The sequence below is a fragment of the Pseudonaja textilis genome, chromosome Z, assembly GCF_049901715.1.
Source record: "Pseudonaja textilis isolate UNSWEBS1 chromosome Z, rPseTex1.2, whole genome shotgun sequence".
NCBI classification, from domain to species: Eukaryota; Metazoa; Chordata; class Lepidosauria; order Squamata; family Elapidae; genus Pseudonaja; species Pseudonaja textilis.
Window position 1 is genome coordinate 123,911,441 of NC_142008.1, and position 18,412 is coordinate 123,929,852.

The 18,412-nt window shown below is 49.1% G+C and overlaps 1 protein-coding gene across 1 annotated transcript in view; it reads left to right on the plus strand.

Moving 5' to 3' along the window:
* The first annotated feature begins 429 nt into the window (after positions 1–429).
* The window catches only part of LOC148124367 (hydroperoxide isomerase ALOXE3-like), a 28,700-nt gene continuing 10,717 nt past the window's right edge, over positions 430–18,412 (plus strand). Inside the window, exons 1-10 of the mRNA XM_087918426.1 lie at positions 430–673; positions 4,886–5,090; positions 6,237–6,321; positions 8,334–8,456; positions 8,998–9,101; positions 10,665–10,834; positions 11,987–12,130; positions 13,376–13,579; positions 14,615–14,701; positions 16,987–17,156. Coding sequence (XP_087774552.1) covers positions 443–673; positions 4,886–5,090; positions 6,237–6,321; positions 8,334–8,456; positions 8,998–9,101; positions 10,665–10,834; positions 11,987–12,130; positions 13,376–13,579; positions 14,615–14,701; positions 16,987–17,156 — 1,523 coding nt within the window. The 5' untranslated portion in view covers positions 430–442. The remainder of the gene's footprint in view (positions 674–4,885; positions 5,091–6,236; positions 6,322–8,333; positions 8,457–8,997; positions 9,102–10,664; positions 10,835–11,986; positions 12,131–13,375; positions 13,580–14,614; positions 14,702–16,986; positions 17,157–18,412) is intronic.

The following is an 18,412-nucleotide window of genomic DNA, read 5'->3' on the forward strand; positions in this document are numbered from 1 at the left end:
CCTTCCTTCCTTCCTTCCTTCCTTCCTTCCCAAGCACAGGCTGACTCTGCCCACTACTAGCAGTTCGATCCTGACCAGCTCCAGGTTGACTCAGCCTTTCCATCGTTCCCTTCTAAGATGGGTAAAACGAGGAGCCAGACTGTTGGGGGCAAGAGGCTGACTCTGTAAACTGCTTAGAGGCGGGCTGTGAAAGCCCTGTTAAGCAGTGTATAAGTCTAAAGGCTTATTGCTCTTGCTACGTAAATAAAGAAATAAATAAACCAAAAAATGGGTTTATGCAATTAGGAGCGGGTGGTTCTTTCTTTTGAAGCCAAACCAGCCAATGGAGATCTGGGCTGCCTCCAAATTGCATTTCTCGCCCAAGGCGTGGGAGACACGGCTATAATTCACCCGTGGTAAGGTGTGTGGCCGTGTAAGCCTTCCTGGGGAGGAGTTGCTCGGGATGTCTCAGCCCGTCGAAAGCACCAGCTCGCCAGAAACCTTCCTTGCCTGGTTGCGCTCTGAGCTCACTGCCCCGGATCCCCAAATGCCAACCTATAAAGTTTCGGTGGCCACCGGCGACATGATCTTAGCTGGCAGCTACAGCACCATTTCCATCACTCTGGTGGGCGAACGGGCAGAAAGCGCCAAGCAGCGCCTGGACAAGCTGGGGAAAGATTTCGTCCCCGGAGCTGTGAGTATCCGGAGAGGAGGGGCTTCGAAAGGGGTTCTGCCGGGGTGTGTGTGACGGGGCGGGGTGTCCTTGGGGCTCTCTGAGCAGGCTGGTTTTCTCCCAGACGTCTCGTGAGCAGGCTAGGGGATGTCATCAGGGCTGGGAGCGAGTGGGGTGTGTGGAGAAGGAGATGGAGATGGAGATGGAGGAGGAGGAGGAGGAGGAGGAGGAGGAGGAGGAGGAGGAGGAGGAAAAGAAGAAGAGGAGGAGGAGGAAGAAGAAGAAAAGAAGGAGAAGAGAAGGAGAAGAGGAGGAGGAAAAGAAGAAGAGGAGAAGGAGGAGGAAGAAGAAAAGAAGAAGAGGAGGAGGAGGAAAAGAAGAGAAGGAGGAGGAGGAAGAAGAAGAAAGAAAGGAGAAGAGGAGGAGGAGGAAGAAAGAAGGAGGGGAGGAGGAGGAGGAGGAGGAAAGAAAGAGAGGAGGAGGAGGAAGAAGAAGAAGAAAAGAAGAGGAGGAGGAGGAAGAAGAAGAAAAGGAGAAGGAGGAGGAAGTAGAAAAGAAGGAGAAGAGGAGGAGGGAGGAGGAGGAGGAGGAGGAGGAGGAGGAGGAGGAGGAGGAAGAGGAAGTAATGTATTAGAAGGGTTTGTGGGATTTGCACTCTGTTTATGTACAAGTGGTCTTGCCATGTCAGTTTGGATGGGAGTGCTGGTTTCTTCTTGGTGGTTGCTTGACTGAACGTTTGTTTCTTGTGTGTGATTGTTTGACTGAATTGTTAACGGCAAACCACTTGTACATAAACAGAGAGCAAACCCCACTCCCTTCTGGCACTGATGAGGTTCCCTAGTCGGGTCATGAAACGTCTGCAAGAAAACCACCAGTCAGAGAGCCCCAAGGACACCACCGTCCTCCTCCTCCTCCTCCTCCTCCTCTCCCTCCACCCTTCCTCCTCCTCCACTGTGGAGGAGCACTGACGCTGTTCCCTAGCTGGGTTATTAAACGTCTGCAAGAAAGCAGCCAAGCTCAAAGACCCCACAGTCCTCCTCCTCTCCACAAACCCCACTCCCTTCTAGCACTGATGATGTTGCCCAGTTGGGCCATGAAACGTTCGCAAGAAAACAATCAAAGCCAGAGAGCACCAAGGACTCCACAGTCCTCCCTCTTCCTCCTCCTCCTCCACCACCACCACAACCCTTCTGGCACTGATGAGGTTCCCTAGCTGGGTCATGAAACGTCTGCAAGAAAACCACTCAGCACAGGGAGCACCCAGGACCTCCCAGCTTAAGCCTGAAGCCTGGCCAATATTTTGGAGGGAGCCTTGTAATTTCCTGACGCTTATTAAAAGTTGCTAAATCTTCTTAGGGGTGGAGGCCATGTGGGAAGGAAAGCTTCTAGCTGTTTTTTTTTTTAAGAGGGGGAGGGAATTAGGTATGCTTTTCAGGTCTTCTTCTTCTTCTTCTTCTTCTTCTTCTTCTTCTTCTTCTTCTTCTCTTCTTCTGTCTTCTTCTTCTTCTTCTTCTTCTTCTTCTTCTTCTTCTTCTCCTCCTCCTCCTCCTCCTCCTCCTCCTCCCTCCTCCTCCTCCTCCTCCTCCTCCTCCTCCTTCATTCCTCCTCCTCCTCTTCTTCTTCCTCTTCCTCTTCCTCCTCCATTCCCCTTCCTCCTCTTCAATGCCTTCTTCTTCTTCTTCTTCTTCTTCTTCTTCTTCTTCTTCTTCTTCTTCTTCTTCTTCTTCTTCTTCTTCTTCTTCTTCTTCTTCTTCTGTCTTCTCCTTCTCCTTCTCCTTCTCCTTCTCCTTCTCCTTCTCCTTCTCCTTCTTCTTCTTCTTCTTCTTCTTCTTCTTCTTCTTCTGTCTTCTCCTTCTCCTTCTTCTTCTCTTCTTCTTTTTCTTCTTCTTCTTCTGTCTTCTTCTTCTCTTCTTCTCCTCCTCCTCCTCCTCCTCCTTCATTCCTCCTCCTCCTCTTCTTCTTCCTCTTCCTCTTCCTCCTCCATTCCCCTTCCTCCTCTTCAATGCCGTCTTCTTCTTCTTCTTCTTCTTCTTCTTCTTCTCCTTCTCCTTCTCTTCTTCTGTCTTCTTCTTTTTCTTCTTCTTCTTCTTCTTCTTCTTCTTCTTCTTCTTCTTCTTCTTCTTCTTCTTCTTCTTCTTCTTCTTCTTCTTCTTCTTCTTCTCCTCCTCCTCCTTCTCTTCTTCTGTCTTCTGTCTTCTTCTCCTTCTCCTCCTCCTCCTCCTCCTCCTCCTCCTCCTCCTCCTCCTCCTTCTTCTCCCTCTCCCTCTCCCTCTTCCTCTCCTTCTCCTTCTCCCTTCTCCTTCTCCTTCTCCTTCTCCTTCTCCTTCTCCTTCTCCTTCTCCTTCTCCTTCTCCTTCTTCTTCTTCTCCTCCTCCTCCTCCTCCTCCTCCTCCTCCTCCTCCTCCTCCTTCTTCTTCTTCTTCTTCTCCCTCTCCCTCTCCCTCTCCTCTCCCTCTCCCTCTCCCTCTCCTTCTCCTTCTTCCTCCTCCTCCTCCTCCTCCTCCTCCTCCTCCTCCTCCTCCTCCTCCTCCTTCTTCTTCTTCTTCTTCTTCTTCTTCTTCTTCTTCTTCTGTCTTATGCAGGGACGTTTAATACCAGGCTGAATTAGACTTCTCTGCAGCGGAGACACGACTCAGCCGGGTCACTCCATCCAACCCTTTTAATTGCTTTGTGGAAGGCCAAGAGAGCCATTTTGGGGTAGCCATGAAGGCACCAGGCTGGAAAGTGGGAGGTTTGGGAGTTCTAGTCCTGCCTTGGGCATGAAGTCAGCTGGGAGATCTTGTGCCAGCCACCTCCTCTCAGCCCTAGAAGCGTCAAAGGGAGGAGGGAAGAAGGGAGAGGGAGGAGAGGAAGGGAAGGAAGGAAGGAGAAAGGGAGAACAGAAAGACGTGAGAGAGGGAGGGAGGGAGGAGGAATCAGGGAGGAAGTGAGGAAGGAAGGAAGGAAGGAAGGAGGAATGAATCAGGGAGAAAGGAAGGAAGGAGGGATGGAAGAAGGGAAGAAGAGAGAGATGAAGGGAGGGAGGAAGGAGGGAGGGAGGAAGGGGGAAGGAAAGAGGGAGGCATGAATCAGAGAGGAAGGGAGGGAGGGAGGGAGGGAGGAGGAAGGAAGGAAGGAAGAATGAAACAGAGAGGAAGGGAGGAAGGAGGGACAGAAGGAGAGAGGGAGGAAGGGAGGGAGGGAGGGAGGGAGGAAGGAAAGAGGGAGGGAAGAAGGAAGGAAGGAAGGAAGGAAGGAAGGAAGGAAGGAAGGAAGGAAGGATGAATCAGGGAGGAAGGAGGGACAGAAGGAGAGAGGGAGGAAGGGAGGGAGGCAGGAAGGAAGGAAGGAAAGAGGGAGGTATGAATCAGAGAAAGGAAGAAACAAAAGAAGGAAGGAGGGAGGGAGGAATCAGGGAGGAAGGAAGGAAGGAATGAGAGAGGGAGGAAGAGAAAGGAAGGGAGAGAGGAAGGAGGGAGGGAGGGAAGGAGGAATCAGGGAGGAAGGAAGGAGACAGGAAAGAAGGAGGGAGAGAGGAAGGGAAAGAGGAAGGGATAGAGGAAAGAAGGAAGGAGGGAGGAATCAGGGAGGAAGGAAGGAAGGAAGGAATGTGGGAGGGAGAGAGGAAGGAAGGAAGGAAGGAAGGAGGGAGGAAGGGAAAGAGGAAGGGAGAAAGGAAGGAAGGAAGGAAGGAAGGAAGGAAGGAGGAAGGAAGGAAGGAAGGAGGGAGGGAGGGAGGGAGGAAGGGAAAGAGGAAGGGAGAGAGGAAGGAAGGAGCACACAGAAGCTTCCCACAGAGATGGCTTACCTGGATGTTGTGACTTTTGTTGGATTGGCAACAGTTGTCGGCGTAGAGCAGAGAAGCTGAGACGCCTCAAAAGCCCAGATTCACACACAAAGACCCCCATCCACCCACCCACCCAATTTCCGTCAGACTTCATCCAACAGCCAGAAAACGTACAATCAGAATAGAGGTGGAAGGGACCTTAAGAGGTCTTCTAGTCTAACCCCCACCCCACCCCTCCCCGCTGCTGAGGCAGGAGACCCTATGCCATTCCACACCTCCGGCTGCCCCGTCTCTTCTTTGAAAGCCTCCCTCCCGTGACGGAGCACCCCCCCCAACCTCTGGTGGCAGGCAGTTCCACCGGCTAACTGCCCTCCCGTGCCGAGGAAGTTTCTGCTTCATTCCAGACGGAACCTCTGCTGGTTCATCCGGCCTTCTGCCTAAATCCTTGCCTAACGTTTTGTGTCCAGGTGGACGAATACGACGTGCCCTGTGAGAAGGACCTGGGACCCATCGTCCTCATCCGCCTTCACAAGGAGCCGTACCTTTTCTTCCCCAAGGACAACTGGTTCTGCAGCTACGTCAGCGTGAAGACGCCTCTGGGGGAGACCTACCACTTCCCCTCCTATCAGTGGCTGGAGGGCTACTGCACCCTGACTCTGCGCGAAGGGACAGGTGGGGCCGCTTTTCACTCTCCTCCCCCCCCATACATACACACCTGGGAGGGAGGGAGGGAGGGGAGAAGGCAGGTGAGCCAGCCCCTTGGACCCGGACCCAGCTGGCTGGTTGGGTGGGGTCTCTCTGCAGAGGAGTCTTCAAGATACGGCAGAACATGGCATGGTATAGGGGTTAAGAAGTTGCTCGTTGCAACACCAGGAGACGGGGAGTTCTAGTCCTGCCTTAAGGAGGAAAGCCAGCTGGGCGATTCGGGACCAGGCGACAGTGAGTTGTAGTTCTGCCTTAGCTATGGAAGCCGGCTGGATGACTTTGGGCCGATCACCAGGAGACGGGGAGTTCTAGTCCTGCCTTAAGGAGGAAAGCCAGCTGGGCGATTCGGGACCAGGTGACAGTGAGTTCTAGTTCTGCCTTAGCTATGGAAGCCGGCTGGATGACTTTGGGCCGATCATCAGGAGACAGGGAGTTCTAGTCCTGACTTAAGGAGGAAAGCCAGCTGGGTGATTCGGGACCAGGCGACAGTGAGTTCTAGTTCTGCCTTAGCTATGGAAGCCGGCTGGATGACTTTGGGTCGATCACCAGGAGACAGGGAGTTCTAGTCCTGCCTTAAGGAGGAAAGCCAGCTGGGCGATTCGGGACCAGGTGACAGTGAGTTCTAGTTCTGCCTTAGCTATGAAACCTGACTAGGAAATATGGGCTGATCACCAGGAGACTGTCAGTTCTAATCCCACCTCCAGCATGAAAGCCTGCTAGGCAACTTTGGGCCAGCCCCTCTCCCTCAGCCCAACCCACCTCACAGGGTTGTTGTTATGGGGGGGAAAATAGGAGGAGCAAAGAGTATTTCGATGAAGGCACCCAGGTGCATGGTGTTGCAATAACCAGCCGCCCCAGCACTCTTGCTGGTTGGGGATTAGCTACATCCGGGTGCCAAGCCGGATATGCGTGGGATTGAAAGATCCAGGATTTAGCCTTGGCTTGTGAGAAAGAGTGCCTCTGAGCATACTAAGAGTCTCCAAAGCATCAGCAACCGCCCTGGTGCCTTAGGGAAGGCTGGCCCCACAGGCATGAAGGTACTCCGAGTTTTGCAGAGGCTGTGACCCCCATGGTGACACCCCGTCCCCAACCGGCCTTCCTCCTTTCCCGCAGCCAAAACAGTCGAAGACGATGCGGGGAATCCTGCCATGTTGGATCACCGCATGAAAGAGCTGGCCAAGCGGCAGGAGAGCTATGGGTGAGTGAAGCAACCCCCCTCCCCACTCTCACTGGTCCCCACTAGGACCCCCCCACAAAAAATACCTGCCACCCTGAGCCCCAGAAGTCAAAAAGGCCAGGAAGTGGAAGTCGAAGGGAAGGAGAAGCCGTCACTGGCTTGAGCTGCTAGGTTTCTACAGGCAGGGAGCGGATGCTTCGCCATTCCATTTCCCCCTTTTGAGGTTGAATTGGTGGGGGGGGGAGACCCCAAACCCACCTCTCCTCCCCCTGGAAGAACGGAGGTTGTGATCTTTACACAAGGGGGAGCGGACAGAATGGAGTCTGTGTGCGTGTGTGTGCGTGTGTGTGTGCGTGCATTTGTTGAACTGTATCTGGGGGTTTGTGGGTTTTGTGGGTCAGTGTGTGTGCATGTTTATGTGTCTGTATCTGTGGGTTTGTGCGTTTTTGTGTGGTGTGCGTGCGTGCGTGCATTTGTTGAATTAGGTTTGTGGGTTTGTGGGTTTGTGTGGGTCAGTGTGTGTGCATGTTTATGTGTCTGTATCTGTGGGTTTGTGCGTTTTTTGTGTGGGTCAGTATGTGCGTTTGTGTGTGTCTGTGTCTGTATGTTTGTAGTTTGTGTGGGTTTGTCTGTGCGTGTTTGCGTGTATCTGGGTCTGTATGCATGTTTGTGTGTCTGTGTGACTTTATGTGGGTCTGTGTCTGTGTGTCTGTGAGTTTCTTTGGGTCAGTATGTTCGTTTTTGTGTGTTTGTAGTTTGTATGGGCAGGTTTGTGTGTATTTGGGTCTGTATGCATGTCTGTGTGTCTGAATCTGTGGGTGTGGGTGTTTTTTTGTGGGTCTGTTTGTGTGCCTATATCTGTGTTTGTGTGGGTTTGTGTGTGGAAGTTTGTGTATCTGGATCTGTATCTGTATGCAGGTTTGTGTCTCTGTGTGTGTGTGTGTGTTTATGTGGGTCCATGTGTGTTTGCGTGTCTGTGTTTTTGTGTGTGCTTATTTCTATGTGTTGTGTCAATGCTTCTCTACCTGTGTGTTTATGTGCCTGTGACCCTGTGTATTTCTGCAAGTATCTGTTTATCTGTGTGGCTCTGTGTGTTTGGGTGTGTGTGTGTGTGTGTGTGTGTGTGTGTGTGTGCGCAGTACAAAGGGGAATGCTGAACTCACAACTGCAACTGAGCACTCAAAGCTGCCATTAACACAGAAAGATGTGCGGAATTGTGCATTTCCGTCTCCAACCTGATGCCCATCCACCTCTGAGGTCCTTTTGGACTTCAACTCCCATATTTTCCATGTACCAACAACCTTGCAACCCAGCCAGGGGTGGGATTCTACCGGTTCAGACTGGTTCAGTAGAGCTGGTTGTTATGATTTTGTGCAGTTCGGTAGAACTGGTAAATCGTTCCCCTGGCTGGCCACGCCCCTCTCTTCCTGCCTCTCCCCTCCCCACCCAGTCATTCCTTATCGTGCATGTGTGACATCACTGATTGCAATCTCCCCCCCTCCCGCCCAGTCACTCCTTATGGTATTTCTTTCCCCACTCCTGACGATCAGCTCTTCCGACGATCAGCGGTTCCAATAATCAGCTGTTCCAATAATCAGCGGTTCCAATAACCAGCTGTTCTGACAATCAGCTGTTCCAATAATCAGCAGTTCCAATAATCAGCTGTTCCGATGACCAGCAGTTCCAATAATCAGCTGTTCTGACGATCAGCTGTTCCAACAATCAGCTGTGCTGTGATCTCCCTTGCTGTCTTACTGCTTCACCCAGGAGGTTTTCCTGAGGCCCAGGAGGCAAAAGGTGGGGGTGCATGGCCACGCCCATCTAGCCACGCCCATCACATGCCCATCTAGCCACGCCCACAGAACCAGTAGTAAAAAATATTTGCACCCCATACCTGCCTGTTGTATCAGGTAGCCAGGAGTTCCCTAGTCTCTTTTGTGTGTGTCTGTGTCCGTGTGTATGTTTTATGTTTTGGGTGTGAGTTTGTCTGATTTTAAAAAAATATCTTTGGGGCTGGATTTTTCTCACCACAGCTGGAAGAAGTACGCTCCGGGCTGGCCAAGATGCATCGATGCTCACACCATCGACGACCTGCATTCGAATTCAAAGTATACGCTCAGCAAAACGGCTGTCTTTGCCGTGCGCACCCTCAAGTCGTGAGTAATGGATGTGGTGGCTCAGGATCCGGAACAGAGCAGATTAAGAGAGTGGGAAGGGACCTTGGAGGTTGTCTAGACCAACCCTCTGCTTGAGCAGGGCAGCCAATAGCATTTCAGACAAAGGGACATCCAGTCTTGTCTGAAAAACTCCAATAACAGAGCTCCCGGTAGTGGCAAGCTGTTCCACTGATCAATTAATCTAGAAATATTCTAGAAATTCAGCATTCTAGGTCTCTCTCTCCCTCTCCTAGTAAAACAGAGAGGATAGCATAGGTTGGAAACGCAGCTTGGGAGATGTACCTTGAGGGCATCTAATCTCACCCTCCACCAAGGGCATGGGTTCAAAGCCAACATCCCAAAGGAAATTTTTCACCACCTTTGAGGAGATTTGCCATTAAATGAAACAAGAATGATGTACGGTTACAATTCCAAAGGCGGCTAGCGCAGTCAGGTTCAGCCTTAGCGACTTGGAAGTTGTGTGGAGTTCAACTCCCACAATCTCCCCTGCCAGTTCCCCTCTTCTTGTCCTTCCTCGCAGGGAGATTGAACTGAGACTGAAGGGCTTCTCTGACCTCGCGGAATCGTGGGAGAGCCTGGATGATCTCCGCAAAATCTTTTGGTTTCACAAAACTCCCGTCACAGGTGGGTCTCCCTTTCGCCAAGTGATCCAAAAACAGACAGCAGAGATGATGGGGGGAGAGAGAGAAAGAGAGAGAGGGAGAGGGAGGGAGGGAGAGGGGGAGGGCAAAGTAGAGAGAGAGAGGAAGGGAGGGAGAGGGAAAGGGAGAGAGAGGGAGGGATTAACAGACAGACAGATATAGATGATATATAGATAAATATGACGGATGGATGGATGGACAGACACACAGACAGACACACAGACAGATATAGAATATATATAGATTATGATGGATGGATGGATGGATGGATAGATATAGAATATGTATAGATTATGATGGATGGATGGATAGATAGATAGACAGACACACAGACAGACAGACAGAAAGACATAGATTATATAAAGATAAATATGATGGATGGATGGAGATAGATAAATAGATAGATAGATAGATAGATAGATAGATAGATAGATAGATAGATGATAGATAGATAGATAGATAGATGATAGATAGATAGATAGATAGATAGATAGACGGATGATAAATAGCTATAAACAAGAGAGACACACATCGTTTTTCTCCCTCCTATAGTCTCAATATTTATTTAGCTTTCTTGGATTATTCCTGGAGATTAGAAAAGAAAGGAAGGAAGAGAATGCCTTTTCCTCTTCTGTTTCCTCCACTCCACCTATAATTTTATGCATTTCCAACGTGCTTTCTATTTTTCTCCTTTTTTCCTAAGTCCCCAAACACCCAAACATTGTCCTTTATTATTTTTTTCCTCTCTCTCTCTCACCAGAGATGCATTGCTTGTTCATGTGCCTTGTGGCTGCCTGGTCTTTCCTTGCTTCCAACCGTAAGACGGGCAGGATGGAACTTTGACAAATAAATACAATCAATTATTTTTGAAGGAAAATATAAAAAGGATGGTTGGCTATGTTTATTTCCCTTGGGGATATTAAAAGAATATTGAGCAACCCCGGCCAATTGCAAGACATGTTGGATTCACCTCTCTCTTGCAATACAGCTAGTTCTTCATTGATCCCCCATGGAACCCAAAACCTATTTCTTAAATGAGATATTTCTTAACGTTATGACCTTTCTGTCCAATGTCATGAAGTGAATCGTCGAGGTTGTTAAGCAAGTGACGCCATCGTTAAGTGAATCTGGCTTCCCCGCCATCTTTGCTCGTCGGATGACAACCGTCGTCAATACAACGCCAGTCCTCCAAATTAAGATCTTGAGGGACTGTTTGAGATTCATCACCAGCTGGGAATGAAAATAATGACTCCCAGCATGGCAATAAAACAAGACTTGTTTTTAAAATAAGCGTGTGCAGAATTACGGTCTTGGAAGCCTTGGTCAGAACAAGGGGCAGGATAGGTGGGGCCCTTCGCTGAACCAGTAATTAAAAATGATAAAATTAGCAACCAGTTCGTACGAACCATGGTGAACCGGTAACAGCCCATCCCTGATCCTGTCCTACCCTTCCATTTCCCTTTCTTTCCTTCTCAAATGCCTCCATATTTAGCTGTGGCAAGGAGGCCCTCACAACCTTCTCTAAGAAGCCTTTCTATAAATCCAGAATACGTCATGGATCATTGGATGGACGACGATTTCTTTGGGTACCAGTTCCTCAATGGAGTCAACCCTGTCCTGCTCCGCAAATGCACCGAGATCCCTCCAAATCTCCCTGTGACGGAAGAGATGGTGGCCGGAAGCTTGGGAAAATCCACCCTGGAAGAAGAACTGAAGGTAACTTAAGTGGGCCCACCGGATGGGTGGGAGGGGATGGACCGTTTGGGGATTTGGGGAACCTTCCAAGGACCAATAAAAAGGAGAATATTTGTAGCTCGGGGTGCCTAACTTCCAAGGAGATCTCACAAGAATCTGAGTTTAACAGATAACAGATTAACAGAGTTGGGAAGGAACCATGGAGGTCAACTAGTCCAACCCCAACCCACCCAAGTAGGAGACCCTACACCATTTCTGACAAATGGCAGTCCAATCTCTTCTTGAAAGCCTCCAGGGATGAAGCTCTTACAACTTCTGAAATAAACTTCTGTTCCACTGGTTGATTGCTCTCACTGTCAGAAAATTCCTCCTTATTTCCAGGTTGAATCTCTCCTTGTTCAGTTTCCATCCATTGTTCCTTCTCTGGCCTTTGGGTGTCTTGGAAAATAGCTTGACCCCTTCCTCCTCTCTGGGGCAGCCCCTCAAACATTGGAAGAGTGCTATCATGTCTCCCCTGGTCCTTCTCTTTACTAGACTAGCCAAGCCCAGTTCTTGCAACCGTTCATCGTATGTTTTAGCCTCCAGTCCCCTCATCATCCTGGTTGGTCTTCTCTGCACTCTTTCTAGAGTCTCAACATCTTTTTTACAGTGTGGTGACCAAAACTGGATGCAGGACTCTAGGTGTGGCCTTATTAAGGCTTTATAGCAGGGGTCTTCAAACTTGACAGAATTAAGACTTGTGGAATTCAAATCCCGGAATCCTCCTCCAGTCATGTTAGCTGAGGGATTCTGGGAATTGAAGTCCAGAAGTTTTAAACTTGCCAAGTTTGAAGACCTTTGCTTTACAGAGTGGTGTTAGTACCTCCCTTGATCTGGATTGCATCCCTCTGTTAATGCAACTTGCGATTGTTTGAGTTGGAAGATGCTAAATGAGAATAGAATTCAGATTGAGGAAATGGGGGCCTCGTGGTAGAACCCAAAACACATTCTTCCATGCTATTCCCCGCTTTTTCTAAAATGGGAACAACACTGGGTGGGCCTCCCCTGATGGTTGCCAAAGAGAAGAAGACCTGAATCCTTCAGGTCCCAACCGGGAAATCTGGATTTTCCAGAATTGCAGACCTATGCTGAGTTCACACCCATCTTCCTTCATCTCCTTCTCTCCTACCCCAGAAGGGGAACCTCTTCATCGCCGACTACAAGATCCTAGAGGACATCCCAACCTCCAAACTGAATGGGAAGCACCAGTATCTCGCAGCCCCAATTTGCCTGTTGTATCTCAACTCGGAGCAACAGATGATGCCGATAGCTATCCAGGTGACAGTGTTGATCAGTGGTTCTCAATCTTGGTCCGTCAAAGATGGGTGGAGATATAGTGGACTTCAGGTCTCAGAATTCCATGCTTAAGATAGGTGGACTTCAACTCCTAGTATTCCATGTTTAAGATAGGTGGACTTCAAGTCCCAGAATTCCATGGCTCAAATAGGTGGAATTCAACTCCCAAAATTGCATATTTAAGGTTGTGGACTTCAAGTCCCAGAATTCCATGTTTATGATAGGTGGACTTCAACTCCCAGAATTCCATGTTTATGATAGGTGGACTTCAACTCCCATAATTCCATGTTTATGATAGATGGACTTCAACTCCCAGAATTCCATGTTTAAGGTTGGTGAATTCAACTCCCAGAATCCCAGGTTTCAGATAGGTGGACTTCAACTCCCAGAATTCCATGTTTATGATAGGTGGACTTCAAGTCCCAGAATTCCAGGTTTAAGATTGGTGGACTTCAATGCCAGAATTCCAGGTTTCAGATAAGTGCAACTCCCAGAATTCCATGTTTCAGATAAGTAGACTTCAACTCCCAGAATTCCAGGTTTAAGGTTGGTGAATTCAATTCCCAGAATTCCAGGTTTAAGGTTGGTGGACTTCAATCCCAGAATTCCAGGTTTCAGATAGGTGGACTTCAACTCCCAGAATTCCATGTTTATGATAGGTGGACTTCAAGTCCCAGAATTCCAGGTTTAAGATTGGTGGACTTCAATGCCAGAATTCCAGGTTTCAGATAGGTGGACTTCAATTCCCAGAATCCCAGGTTCCAGAGAAGTGGACTTCAACTCCCAGAATTCTAGGTTCCAGATAAGTGGACTTCAAGTCCCAGAATTCCATGTTTAAGGTTGGTGGACTTCAACTCCCAGAATTCCATGCTTAAGATAGGTGGAATTCAACTTCCAGAATTCTGTGCTTAAGGACTGTGGGGTCCTGGGTGCTGTCTGAGCTTGGTTGTTTTTCTTGCAGACATTTCATGACCCAACTAGGGAACATTATCAGTGCTTGAAGGAGATGGAGTTTGGGAAGGGGAGGAGGAGGAGGAGGAGGAGGAGGAGGAAAACGATGGTCCCTAATCTCGGTGCATTTCTTAGAGATGTTTCATGACCCAACTCCATCAGTGCTAGAAGGGTTCGCTCTCTCTTTGTAGACAATTGGAAACAAGTTGCGTCCACGCAGAGCTATTGAATGAGGCTGAACGTGCTGAAATCCCACTTTCCCCTTCCTCTTCCCAGCTGAGCCAGACCCATAGCATGGAAACCCCCATCTTCCTGCCCACAGACCGTAAGTGGGACTGGACTTTAGCCAAGATCTGGGTGCGCGTGGCCAACTTCCACGTCCACGAGGTCATTACGCACCTTTTGGAAGCTCATTTTCACTGCGAGGTCTACGCCATGGCTACCCTCCGGCAGCTCCCCATGTGTCACCCTATTTACAAGGTAATGGTCTTGAGAATGGGGGTCGGGGGCGGGGGGAGAGGCTCCCAGCATGGGCCAGGCCTTGTGCACCTGTTGGGGTGGGGTGGGGTGGGGCGGGTTCCCAGAGATAATCTGGAGGAGCTTAAAAAAAAAAGGAATTTTAGAGGCCACCTTGGTTTTGCTTCTGAAGATGGGTTTGTCGCCTTGAGAACCGACTTTGGGAAGTTGACCATGGAGGCTTTGAAAAGTCAAGGTTGATCTTATAACCTTCTTTGGAGCCTACCGCATCACTGTTTTTTAAACTTGGCCCCTTTAAGATGAGGGAACTTCAACTCCCAGCATTCCCCAAATTATATTCCATGGTGAAGTCTAACCAGTATCCCTCCCTCCCTCTCCCTTCTTTTCTCTTTTTCTCTTTCTCCCTTCTTCCCATCCTCTCCCTCCCTTCCTTCTTCATTTTCCCTCCCATCCTCCCTTCTGTTTCTCCTTCCTTCCTTCCTTCCTTCCTTCCTTCCTTCCTTCCTTCCTTCCTTCCTTCTTTCTTTCTTTCTTTCTTTCTTTCTTTCTTTCTTTCTTTCCTTCCCTCCCTTCCTCCTTTCCTTTCTATTTTCCTCCCATCCTCTCTCTCCTCCCCCCTTCCTTCTTCTCCATTTTCCCTCCCATCTTCCCTTCTCTTTTCTCCCCCTCCCTTATTTTCTATTTTCTTCCTCCCTCCCTCCCCTCCCTCCCTCCCTCTATTCTATCTCATTCCTTCCTTCCTTATTTTCAATATCTTCCCTCCCTTCCTCTTTTCTATCTCCCTCCCTCATTTTCTATTTTCCTTCCTTCCTCCCATCCTCCCTTCTATCTGTCTCTCCTTCCTTCCTTCCTTCCTTCCTTCCTTCCTTCCTTCCTTCCTTCCTTCCTTCCTTCCTTCCTTCCTTCCTTCCTTCCTTCCTTCTTCCCTTCTCTTTCTTTCTCTCTCTCTCCTTCCTCCCTCCCTCCCTCTTTTCTATTTCTCCTCCCTCCCTCCCCCCTCCCTTTTCCTTTCCTTCCATCCTTTTTTCTTTATTTCAGCTCCTGATACCTCATACCCGTTACACTCTCCATATTAATACGCTTGCTCGTACCAATCTCATCCAGCCCGGTGGAGTCTTTGATAAGGTAAGAAATCTTCCAAACGGGGGACATTTTGACGACAGAATGGCTGGCCTTCTAATTCTACCTCAAGAGTTCAGCCAAAGAACACAACTTTACACACACAATTTCTAGAGCCTGCCAACCAATCCACTTTGCTTTTACCGGGTCTTATTTTGTGTCAGTTTGAAATATGATTCCTGTGAGTGTCTAACATTCATCACTCTGCCTTTGTTTTGAATAGCTCCGTGTTTCTTTATATGGTCTTTCAAACCAGCATTTCTTAGCTTTGGCAAGACGTGGGGACTTCAACTCCCAGAATGCCTCAGCTGGGTAGGGAATTCTGGAAGTTGAAGTCCACACGCCTTATGGCTTATCTTGAGACACGCTGGCCTGAATGAGAGAAATGTAAAAATACGACTCTATTCAACTCTACTAAAAGCGGTTGTTGATGTAGAAGCAGTCGAAGACCTGGACTTTCCAATGCAGAGATCTCCAAACTTGGCTGAACTTCAACTCCCAGGATTCCCCAGCTGGCTGAGGAATTCTGGGAGTTGAAGTCCACTCGTCTTAAAAGCTGCCAAGTTTTTGAGACCCCCGTTCTAACCGATCAGAAACATAGGCGATGAGAAATGCAGATGATTTAGAAGAAAGACCTCAATGAGGGTATAGAACAGTGGTTGTCCATGCCCCACGCATGGGAGGGGGGCAATTTGATTTTTAATGGGGGCAATTAAAAATGAGTTATTGACTGAATTTTTGAAAGCCTGCTAACTGTTCTTATTTATTTGTGATGAAACAGCTGTGTTTCATTCACCTATTCCCCTAACACCAAGGCCATAGTGAAGAAGGCTCAGCAGTGGCTGCATTTCCTACGGGTTTCTCAGGAAGAACAGCCTGGATAAGAAGCTGTTGCTGGCTTTCTATAAAGCCTCTGTGGAGAGTACTCTGACGTACTGTCTGGGTGTGTGGTATGCAGGCTCCAAGGTTGAGGACGGGGAAACGGTACAGAGGGTGATAAACACAGCTCAGAAGATCATTAGTTGCCCTCTGGAAGACTTAGCCAGGTCCCGCTGCCAAAGCAGAATCAAGGCCATTATAGAAGACCCCTCACACCCTGTCAATTATCTTTTTGACCTGCTGCCGTCTGGACGGCAGTTTAGGTCTATAAAATCCCACACCACTAGACTAACAAATCGATTCTTTCCCTGGGCCATCCGAACCGCAAATAAACACGAAGTCACTACCTCATTAAGATGTGGAAAGAAGTGAAATCTCAATACTCCATTCAGATGTATAATAACATATTACAGTACAATCCGTCTCTTGCGTATTATACTCAGCTAAGCGTTACAGTCCGTGTTGGATGTATATTTTGTGTATATTCGTAGATATTGTACTCTCAATTTGCAAATGGAGACGTGGGTACTCTATTTTTCTTATCTTCATTTTTAAGTGCTTTGTTTTACTTTTGCTCTCAGAGCCATCTGGGGCTGGGCCGCGCCAAGTTCCTCAGTTACTTCTACTGTCTTTCGTTCTTTTATTTATTTATCCTTTCTCTTTCATGGAGGCCATGTTCTTTGGAACCTCGTTTAAACTACTCAGGCGGAGGAACCTTTTAGGCAGTAGAGTAGAGTACGCTTTTTGAATAGTAAGGATTATATGTCACGGGGTGGGTGGGTGGGATGGGGCATCCGGATTGTAGAGATGCTTAGATGGGGCGTGCCCCCAAAAAAGATTGGGGAACCACTGGTCTAGAAGGATGAATTGGAAACAAATCAAAATAAATAAAAATAAGTAAAACCAGCAGTCGCTGGTCACAGGTCCTCCTCCATCTTTTTCCATGGATGAGTTCCTTGGGCTTCTTTCGCTAGGGTTGAAGTATCCCACCTCATGGGAAGACCTGGGAGGACAGTCCCAAGCAGGGGTGGGATTCTATCGGTTTGGACCAGTCTGGGCGAACCGGCTGTTAAATTTGCATCGGGTTTGCCAAGCCAGTATTCGAACCAACTGGCTGGCTCTGCCCAATTTGCCCCACCTGTCCCAGGAATCTCCATGCAGCCCATTTTCGGCGGAGGTAATACAGGGTCCCTGCAGAGGGAAAAATGGGCCTTCTGGAAGTCTGGAAACAGGGCTTTTCCTGGGTCCCAGAGGGCCTCCGGAGCCCGGGGGAGGCCATTTCTGCCCTCCCAGAAGCCCGAGGGAAGCCTCCGGAGTCTGGGGAAAGTGAAAAACAGCCCTCTCGGAAGTTCTGGTAGGTAGAATTCGCTTTTCGTGGCAGTTGTGTTGACCTCAGCTTTTCCTTTCTCCAGGCCACGGCTACAGGCCGGGATGGCATGTTGAAACTGCTAGCCAAAGGGGTAGAAGTCTCCAACTACACCTCTCTCTGCCTCCCCGATGACCTTGAAGAAAGGGGCGTCTCCTCCTTGCCCAACTTCTACTACCGGGATGATGGGTTGAAGATCTGGGCCGCCATTCGGAAGTGAGTGAGCTTCGTGTAGTTGTGCTTTGGTGGGCTCTATCTTCGGGAGGAACAAAGGTGGATCTGCCTGGCTAATGTTGTGGTTCGCTGGCAGCCTGTGCAGCCGGCAGCAGAATCAGATAGTGGGGAAGAACGGGGACCAGTCCAGGAGTCTGGAGACGACTTGGACGAGGGTGCTGTGGCTGATGCAGAGCGGGGGCCAAGACTATCTGGGAGTTGTGTGCTGACTCCAGAGTCTGGCAGCAGTGAGGCAGAGGAACAAAGGGAGCCTGTTCCCAGTGCGCATGTGTGCAGAGCTGCTGGAAGGCAAGAGCAGCTGAGACCAAAGGGGCAGATCGGGAGTAAGGCTGGGAGGTGATTTCCCCTCCCATAAGGGATAAAGGACAGGCCAAGATGATGAAACCTTTGCAGGAAGCAAAGTCGTTCGTTCTGTTCGACTTAATCCTTGAAGCTCTGTGTGGACTTTGTTCTTTGGTTGGGTTTTTTATAATTCATTTGGCAGTCTAGTTGTTGGCAGCAATTCAAAGGAGAGAAAAGTGGGTGTTTATCTCAAGGGACTGTTTGGGACATTACCAGCTGAGAATGAAAATAATTCCCAGCATTGAAATAAAACAAGAGTTATTTTAACTAAGCGGGTGCTTAATTACGGTCTCAGGAAGCCTTAGTCAGAACATCTGAAAAGTAAGCTCTAACTACAGGTGGTCCTCAATTTAGGACCAAAGTTGAATCCAAAATTCCCATTGCTAAGTGTTGTGGCTCACTGGTGGCTGGCAGAGCTGGCAGCAGAGTCGGACAGTAGCGAGGAGGTTTGGGAGGAACCCAGGCCAGTCCTGGAGGCTGAAGAAGGCTCGGACGAGGGCTCTGCATCGGAGGCAGAGATGGGGCCAGGGCAAGGCTGGCAGTTATCAGCTGCCTTCAGGCTCGGACAGCAGTGAGGCGTGGGAGCTTCTGGAACCAGTTCCCAGCCTGCGCATGTGCAGATCTGCCAAAAGGAAAGCACAATTAAGAACTCAGAGTCGACATTGGAGTAAGGCCACAGGTGTATGATGAATGGCCCCTCCCATAAGGAGTAAAAAAGGAGCAAAAGGGGAGGGGGCTTTTGCAGGAAACAATTCATTTGTTTGTTCATTCCAGCCTCGTGAAGATTTGTCTGTGTAACCTGGAAACTCTGTGCTCAGCCCCTTCTTGTCAGCACCGAGTGTGGAACTATTTACCAGGCAGCTTTCCAAGATAGATAAGGTCTGAGCTAATGATTA